At 49.0% G+C, this 9,430-nt stretch overlaps 1 protein-coding gene across 1 annotated transcript in view; it reads left to right on the forward strand.

The window, feature by feature from the left end:
* Positions 1-628: 628 nt before the first annotated feature.
* Positions 629-9,430, forward strand: part of GLRA4 (glycine receptor alpha 4) — a 24,887-nt gene continuing 16,085 nt past the window's right edge. The window contains exons 1-6 of the mRNA XM_003802498.2: positions 629-1,138; positions 5,333-5,463; positions 5,743-5,810; positions 6,457-6,680; positions 6,793-6,875; positions 8,412-8,552. Coding sequence (XP_003802546.1) covers positions 1,068-1,138; positions 5,333-5,463; positions 5,743-5,810; positions 6,457-6,680; positions 6,793-6,875; positions 8,412-8,552 — 718 coding nt within the window. The 5' untranslated portion in view covers positions 629-1,067. The remainder of the gene's footprint in view (positions 1,139-5,332; positions 5,464-5,742; positions 5,811-6,456; positions 6,681-6,792; positions 6,876-8,411; positions 8,553-9,430) is intronic.

Genomic DNA, 9,430 nt, shown 5'->3' on the forward strand with positions numbered 1-9,430 from the left:
CTGTTAGGTCACTGCTCTCTTGCCCGTGCCGTGATTCCTCTGAAGCCTGCAAAACCTGCTGTGCCCCACCCCAACTCTGCTATCCCTCCACAGAACTAAGCTGGGGAAGGGGTGTCAGGGAGGAGGGATTCTAAGAGCTACAGAGGGCCCAAAGCTCATCTGAGACAACCTGAGGGAGAGAAACAGTCAGGGGAAAGGATGCACAACTACCAGGAAGGACTGTCAGGCAGGCAGACTACATGAGAGAAGGGCTCTGAAGTTCCTCTGTTTTCCATCCCCTGAGCTGCCCCAGCCCTCAGTCTCCTCCTTACTCTGGGACCTAAAGCTGTCAACTTGAGAATACCAGTAGCTCCCTGCCTAAACCTTCTCAGGTCTTTTCCCCTTATAAAAATCATTAGCACTTTACCATTGGGCTCCAGATTAGCTCCAGGCTAAAAGGAAAGCTGGGGGTGGGGGCAGGGCCACCTACATGCCCTCCTCTAGCTGGAGAGTTAGAGGCTGAACAGAATACCTTTGGTTCCCCGGAAACAGCAGCAGCAGCCCAAGTTCCTCACACACACACACACACACACACACACACACACACACACACACACACGCTCTGAATCCCCTCCAGCTGCTGCAGACTGTGCCTTTAAATTGCTGCTTTCAGAGGGTGCATCTAGGGGGAGGTAAGAGGGAGGGAAATATCTTCCTACTGGTCTCCCTCCTCCCTCCCCTCCAAGACTCTCCAGGGTTTGGAGAGTGATTGCTGCCCAAAGAAAATCTTTTCTAGCTTCCAGCTGGCAGCCTGAGGCCCTCCGGAGCCCAGGACGATCCCAAGCAGGATCCAGTAGGGTTATCTGTGTCAGGATCTTTTCCAAGGGAATAGTTCTGGCCCCTGACTGGTAAAGACAGGGCAGAGAAGAGGCAGAAGAGGAGAGAGCACGCAACTCCTAGCCTGGCTACTCCGGCTCATTGTGAGCAGCCCAAGTTGCAGACAGGCTCTGTACTTGTGGTGTTTCTGCAGGGATATCCCCTCTCACATTGGCAGCCAGGCTGAGAAAGGGCTCCAAGATCCCTGCGGAATGACAACTTTTGCTCCTGCAACTCTCTCCTTCCTTTTCCTCTGGACCCTGACAGGGCAGGTCCTCCTCAGGTGAGCTGAGTGTGGGGGTGAGAAGGAGGTGCATGCAAACACCAGCTGGGGGGCAGCTGGGGTATGTGGCACAATTTCCTCTAAGTTTGCACAAAGACCCCCTCTGGAGGGCTCCAGGGTAGGACACACCCTCCCTGGTCAAGACCCGGGAGCTTTTCATTAAAGATGTCAAGTCCCCAGTGCGGGTGGAAAGGCTTCTGCATGGCTAGGAGTTTCCCGAGCCTGGGTAGGAGCCAGATAGCTGAACCCCAGAATGGTGCTGTCTGTCCTGCCACCCAGTCTGTCTCCTTATTAGCAGGGCCACACACTGTTATGATCCCTAAGAATAACAGCAATATCTATCAGCTGCCTACCTGAGAGGCTTCAAGTAGCAGGGATTTGCCCCAATACCACATCAGGATAGAGCTGGGATGGCCAAACCTTGGCCCTCTACAGCAGGGGTCTTCAAACTTTTTACACAGGGGGCCAGTTCACTGTCCCTCAGACCTTTGGAGGGCCGGACTGTGGCCCCGGGACAAGTCAGCTGCTAAGCAGGACAGGCAGCTGTGGCAAAAACACTGGGCAGGCCAGATAAATGTCCTACGTGGGCTGCATGTGGCCCATGGGCCATAGTTTGAGGATGCCTGCTCTACAGTCACCTTGCTATGTGCACATGGCTGCTCACTATCTCTTGAGGGGCACCAAGTAGTAGTTATTTCCTGGGCTTGTAGACAAGACATGCTTTGAGATTTCTGTACCTGGCACCACACCAATTGTCCCTTTCTCATTAGACCAGGAGTCAGTCTATGTTGTCAGGGTAATCTGAGCAGGAAAGATAGCTGTGGCTTGGACTGACCTGGTCATAAGAGTGCCTCATGGCTGGGTGCAGTGGCTCACGCCTATAATCCTAGCACTGTGGGAGGCCAAGGCAGATGGACTACTTGAGCTCAGGAGTTTGAGGCCAGCCTGAGCAAGAGCAAGATCCCATTTCTACTAAAAATAGGAAAATGAGCCAAGCATTGTGGCAGGCACCTGTAGTCTCAGCTACTCAGGAGGCTGAGGCAGGAGGATCGCTTGAGTGTAAGAGTTTGAAGTGGCTGTAAACTATGATGGCATGGCACTCTACCCAAGGTGACAGAGGGAGACTCTGTCTCAGAAAATAAGAGGAGTGTTTCCCAAAGGAGGAGAGAGTGAGTGCCACCACAGCATTCTCTTCCTCTACCTCTTAATCTAAGGAACAGCCAGGGCTGCTTGCCCACTGCTTGCAGACACATTGGCAGGCAGGCAGGCAGGCAGAGTGAAGCAGGAAACTTCTAAAGGAGTTCTAAAGGAAACTTCTAAACTTCTAAAACTTCTAATTCAGCTCTAAGTGGAATAGCAGCTCAGCTGGGCTTGACAGGAGAATTCAGGCAGAAGGGAACACCCAGCTTGACCTTGCTGTCTTTCATGGAGAATAGGCTGTCTCAAGGCCTGAGCCGCAGTAGCAACTTTCCTACTAGAGCTTAAAGAGTGGAGGCAGCGAGAGCAAGATGGGTCCTTAGAGAGTCTGGAGTCCAAGTCTTTCATTGAATATATGGAAACTTAGGCCTAGCAAGGGGGAGCGACCAGTCTAAGGTCACGCAGGTACCCAGCAGCAGAAGAGTTCCCTCCCCACCCTACCCCATAGCCTTTCATGAAAAGACTCTCAACTCTGGAGACTCCTAGGTCCTGCCAGTGTGTGGGACTTCCAGGAATGAAAAACAGGAATGAGTGGCTGCACACAGTGACTATATTCTCTTAGGTCTTCAGACAAAGTAGCCCCAGAAGAGGTGGCTGCAACAGGGATTGGGGCCCAAGACAGCTGAGCCCACAGCCTGTGCCAGGGTGCAAGGGCTGGGACTAACAAGAGAGGTGACCTGAGAGTGAGACTGAAGATGGTAGGGAGGGTACAATTGCTCCATGTGCAGGGCCATGTGGCCTCCCAGCAGCCAGGTGGCAGGTGGCTAGCAGCAGCAGCAGCACCTGGCTAGCGTGGAAATTCTGTGGTAAAGTCACAGTCTTTTGCTTGCTCCAGCACCACCACCAGCCTCCTCGGATTTTAAGATCTGCTTAGGCCACCTGCTCTGGAAGCCTCTGCTAGGGGTCAGGGAGACCTCTATCCTCCCTCTTGCCAGGGTGATTTAAGGATACAGGACTCTACGAGGTCAAGTTAGGACTGTCACTGACCTCCACTCTGGCTCCTGGTCTTCTACCCTGGGCTGTCTGCATCATAGTATTGTGATATACAGAGCTATTTTTTTTTTTTTTTTGAGACAGAGTCTCACTCTGTCGCCCTGGGCAGAGTGCTGTGGCATCAGCCTAGCTCTCAGCAACCTCAAACTCATACATTCAAGTGATTTTCCTGCCTCAGCCTCCCATGTAGCTGAGATGACAAGCATCTGCCACTATACCTGGCTAGTTTTTTTTCTATTTTTAGTTCAGACAAGGTTTTGCACTTGATTAGTCTGATCTTGAACTCCTGAGCTCAAGCAATCCACCCCCCACCAGCCTCCCAGAGGGCTAGGATTATAGGTATGAGCCACCACACCTGGCCTACATAGACCTAATTTTGAAGTCAATAGCTCAGGAGTTCAAAATCTTGACTTTACCACTCACTAGCTATAAGGGCATGAAGAAGTCACTTCACCTCACTAATCCTTAGTCTCATTTATATAATAGGGATAATCATAACACTTCTCTGAGAGGGCTCTGTGAGAACTAAACTAGATGAGATGTGCAAATATTTATTATGGTGCCTTAACACCCTCTTTTTTTTTGGAGAGTCTCACTATGTGGCTCTCAGTAGAGTGCCATGGCGTCACAGCTCACAGCAACCTCAAGTTCTTGGGCTTAAATGATTCTCTTGCCAGCCTCCCAGGTAGCTAGGATGACAGGCACCTGCCACAATGCCTGGCTATTTTTTGTTGCAGTTGTCATTGTTGAATTTTAGCTGGCCCAGGCCAGATTTGAATTTGCCAGCCTCGGTAAATGTGACCGGTGCCCTACCTACTGCTCTACAGGTGCCACCGGCCTTAACCCTTTTTATTATTCTATTGCTCACCGGCTTGTGCATGAATTTCCTAGGAAAGAGGAACCTTCTGGCTCAAAGGATACTAGGACCTAAGAGGACATGGTCATCCTGCTGCCCAGCCCCACAGTGCAGTAGCAGCAGTGGCAGTGCTACTGTCTGGTTTAGCAATGATGGCAGGATGGGGCAGGAGGTACCTGGCCTAGCCTGGAGTCCACCCTGAACTCTAACCCTGCTCCCAATGCTTTGTTGAACCCTTGGTCCCTAGTCTGTTAGCTGGTAATCAGACATGTGGAAGGGGCCTTGTTGCTCTTAGAGGGAAACTTGTCAGAAGAGAAGGGGGCTGGCTTCTAAGCCACACCAAAGCACACTGGATCCTTCCTCAAAATCAAGCTGTTAAGGGGGAAAAGATGGAAGTTGACCTCAGCACATCCACCCCATGCGGGGCTTTCCCATGCTCCCAGTGTCTCACTTTTCCACCATATTTGTCAAAACTAGCTCACCTGTCTACAACAGCCATAGCCCTGAACTAAAACACAGCTCAAAACAGAAGTTCCTGCTAGAGCACATGCCAGAAACCAAGACTCCTTCTTCAGAAGCTGGGTTCTAGATCCTGAGCAGCCCAGCATGAAAACCAAGCAACCAAAACCAGCTCTTTAGAACACAAGTTGTTTTTGACCCCTTTCCATCCTTGGCTAGGCCAGGTGGGCAAAATGTTGCAGCAGCCACATCATTTTCCAGTGAGCCATCACTCTTCTTTAGGTGCTCTCAAAGAGAAAAACAGACAAGGCTTCAGCTCAAAGTTTGGTTCCTAACCCTGTCACTCATTAACTCTATGACTTTGGACAAGTTACTTCTCCTTCTGAAGCCTCAGTTTTCTCATCTATAAAGTGAAAATAACAGTACTTGCTCCCATCTCACTGAGAATTGTAAGAGTACAAAGGTTTAATCTATGCAAAAGCACTTTTGTAGTATTGACTGGTGAGCTGCCATGTTGGTTTATGGCTGTTTTTGTTCTTTTCATTTTGCAAATGGCACCCAGAAACCCATCCTCTCCTATCCTGCCTCATGGGGAAATCAGCCAGAGGTGGGTAGGGATTGGGAGTGAGAGAGTCTGTGAGAAATGCAGAATACAACTGGTCTCAGACTTATTTACTTCTCCTGTGCAGGGAAGCCTTAGCAAAAGAAGAAGTCAAATATGAGGCCAAGGGGTCCCAGCCCATGTCCCCCTCTGATTTCCTAGACAAGCTTATGGGGCGAACATCTGGATATGATGCCAGGATTCGGCCCAATTTTAAAGGTAAGAAACCTACATCCTACAAAAGTCCCTCCCTCCCTAACACTTCAGTAGCACAATTACCCAGCCAGACCCTATCACCTGCCCCAAGGACAGGAGGCTGGAGGTCTAGGGTTCTTACAGCTCACATGGACCCTCCCCTCCCTTTTGCTCATGGGCCTGTGTAGCTGGCACTGCCTTCTCCCAGGAGTACCCTGACCTGAAGCTAAGGAAGAAAGTTCTGGAACCTGATCCCAGTCTCCTGGAATGCTCTGCCAATGGGCTGTGCTTTGCTACCCTCAGGCCCACCTGTGAATGTGACCTGCAACATCTTCATCAACAGTTTTGGCTCCGTCACCGAGACCACCATGGTAAGGGGTCTCCCTGTTCCTCAGTTCCACTCTAGGGTGAATGAGAGAAGCCCACCTGATAGTAAGCACTTCCTCCCATGTCCATCGTCTCCTTGTTCATGGTCATGGCTAACACCATGGAATGTCTGAATTTGGTCACTGGAAGGACATTTTTCCCTAGCCCTGAATTTGTATGGCTAAAGACACACTGGCCTAAATAGCAAATAGTCAAACATGTGAACCAGCTTGGTGCAGAACACAGGCTTTGGAGACAGACAAATCTGGGTGTTCAAACCCTGACTCTGCCATCTCATAGTTGTGTTACCTTAGACAGATTGCTTAAATCTTTGTCTCAGTCTCTTCATCTGTAAAATGGAGATTGTGACAACACTCTCCTCACAAGGTTGGTGTGAGGTTTAAAAGAGATGTATATAAATAAACCACTTAACAGAGAGTCTGGCACATAGTAAGTACTTAAATGAATGGCCTTTCCCTGCCCATATTTGCCATATCAGCTCAAGATAGGGTCCTTCTCTGGTGGAAAATGCCCACTGCCCTCGAGAAGCACTTCCAGCATTTCCTCCTCATGGCTCTCTTGCCCATGCAGGCTGGGTTGGGTCTTGGGAATAGCACTGTCTCTGATGGGCTCATCTCTGCACCTTCCAAGGATTACCGGGTGAATGTCTTCTTGCGGCAGCAGTGGAATGACCCACGCCTGGCATACCGAGAATATCCTGATGACTCTCTGGACCTCGATCCCTCCATGCTGGACTCCATCTGGAAGCCAGACCTGTTTTTTGCCAATGAGAAAGGGGCCAACTTCCATGAAGTGACCACAGACAACAAGTTACTACGCATCTTCAAGAATGGGAATGTGCTCTACAGCATCAGGTGCACCTGGTGAATGGCCAGGAGATGGAGGCTGAGGGATGGGAGGAGGGTTCCTCTGTGCTGTGCTGGGTTCCAGCAAAAATGATTTCCCTTCATCTTACTGTCCTCACAGATTGACCCTCATTTTGTCCTGCCCAATGGATCTCAAGAACTTCCCCATGGACATTCAGACCTGCACAATGCAGTTGGAGAGCTGTAAGTTTCTCTAGGGAGTCACATAGCAAGGCCTAAAATGAAAGCAAGTTAACCCCAGCCCATGGTACTCCACAAAGCAGAAGGACCATCCAGAGTGGAGAGTGACTTACCCAAGCACACTCAGTCAATTCTTGGCCCAGATGAGACTAGGAGTCAGGCCTCTGTATCTGCATACTATTTGCTGATCCAGCTGTTCCACAGGGCCAGGGAATAGAGAGGTGCCAGCCTTACACACAAATGTGCTTGTACTTATTGGGGGGGCTATTTGAGGGGCACCTTCTTTGCCCAAAGATATATTCCATTTCACAGTGCCTAAAGTCATTCTACTTTTATTCCACTGGGTTAAGACATTGAAGATACCTATAAAAATTCCAGTGTAGGCAAGGTGGGTACACTCTTTGAATCCTGATTCCCCATGAACACAGATAAGCTATGTAGAGAAATAGGAGATGACAGTACTAGGCAGAGGACAGTTCTTAGAGCAGAGAAGTCAGCCAATGGCTCCTCTATAGCAGGGGTGCCAACATGTAGGGGCTGCCCAAAGTGCAAAGGAGCTGAAGGAAGATAAGGATGGACCATTACCTATTTCCACTCTGTCCCCACCTCCTGGGTGAGAGAAGTCTGTGAGATCAAGATCCATCCATTTGGTGTTTAGAGAAGAAGGCTTGTAAGGCTGTTTCCAGCATATAATAACTGTGAAGAATAGAATGTATCCTGTGTGGGTCAGCTCTTTACAGTTCACAAACCACTTTCATATCCAGCCTCTCGTTATCCCTTCACAACAACTCTGAAAAGTAGATAGAGAAGCTACTATTATCACCATTTTATAGAAGGTGAAATGACTTACCCAAAGTCACACAGGTACTCTGGGTCAAAACCCTACACTGGATGTCTGTGAGCCTTGGTGTTTCTATTCCATCCCTACCTGACATGTGTGAATATAGTCATATATGTGGCATAAGCCTTCAGGAACTGGTAGCTATCTGTGAAAAACTTGGCATGTTCAGATGTTAGCTCTCAATCTGTCCTAATTCAAAGCCCTGGCTAGAAGTCTGTTGTATACACATTGTCCCATGCATGACTGGCAAGATATAAATAGCCCTCTCCTCCCTGAGGTGAGGTGGCAGAAGCCCTGATTCTGAGGCTGGCTCAGATCAAGACATGTGGTTGGAACACATGCTTATTCCCCTGGGCTTGAGATATGGCAGGAGGCTCCCAGCTGGGTTCCTTGACATCTTTCCAACCCTCTTGACCTGCTTTCTAGGTCTGCCGGAATAATTTGTTTGAGCCTTCCTAGAGCTTGAGAACTAGGTAGAAGAGGAATCTTGAATCTTTCTGATTTACCAACTTAGGATGGGCCTATGAGATAATGACCAAATGCCCTCTTCAAAACAGTTTTCCTTTCTAAGATGAGCATGAAGCTTCTAAACCCCAGGCCTAACTCCTCACCTGTTCTCTCCCACCAGTTCTAACCCTATCTCTATCCCCACCCAACACCCACACTCTGCAGCCCTCTGCCATCTCTGTCACTTTCAGTTGGCTACACCATGAATGACCTCGTGTTTGAGTGGCTGGAAGATGCTCCTGCTGTCCAAGTGGCTGAGGGGCTGACTCTGCCCCAGTTTATCTTACGGGATGAGAAGGATCTAGGCTATTGTACCAAGCACTACAACACAGGTAAAAATCAAGATCTTTACTGGCTGCGAGCCACAGGACAACCTTCAGATGCAAGGCAAGGGGACAAGGCAGTAGCCTCTATTGAAGGCCCAATCTATGCCACATGTGGTGCCAGGTGCTTCATATATCATATCTCATTGTGGTAGGGATTATTATTGCATTTTTTTTTTCAGAAAAGGAAAACCAAGTCTAAGAGGTTAAATTAATAGCCCAAGGGACATAGTTATAACTGGCAAATTTGGAATTCAAATTCAGATCTGTGTAACTCCACAGTCCCTGTTCCTGTCCCTGTTACATGCTGCAGAGCAAATGGGCCTGTTACAGTGGATGGCAGGAGTTTACCTCTTTTCCTAGGGCCAACTTTGTGTGGAATCTGGGACATTTCCACCTGAGAGTACTCAAAGGCTATGCTGAACCAGGAGGGAACAGGCCTGAGGGCAACAACCATCTTACCCCCTACTACCACACTAGCCCTCATGAGCTGGCTTATTTTCCCAGGTGTGAAACTAAGCAGAAAAGTGAAGAAGGGCTGCTTTTCAGCCTGAGCATTTGCCCCTTGCAGATTCTTTAAGACCATCTCCCCCCTTGCAACTCCTTACTTTCCCCTGACAATTTGGCTGCCAGGAGCCCTGACCCTGGGATAGAGACAACAAGCTGAAGAGGAAAGATCCTGGGACCCTCCTGTGGTACACTGGTATGCTTTGGGTGCTGCCCCATGAATATGTATGTGCATGTATATGGGCATGTGGGAGTAAGGAGAGAAAAAAGCCACTGAATTTAGAAAATGCAGGTGGAAGTCAAAATTGGTATAAACTGTTTGGGGGGGGGAATTGGCATTTTGTACATAGATCGGTGTTTTTCAAACTTTTTTTTTTTTT

The sequence above is a fragment of the Otolemur garnettii genome, unplaced genomic scaffold, assembly GCF_000181295.1.
Source record: "Otolemur garnettii isolate 467f Iridium unplaced genomic scaffold, OtoGar3 scaffold00248, whole genome shotgun sequence".
Taxonomy (NCBI): domain Eukaryota; kingdom Metazoa; phylum Chordata; class Mammalia; order Primates; family Galagidae; genus Otolemur; species Otolemur garnettii.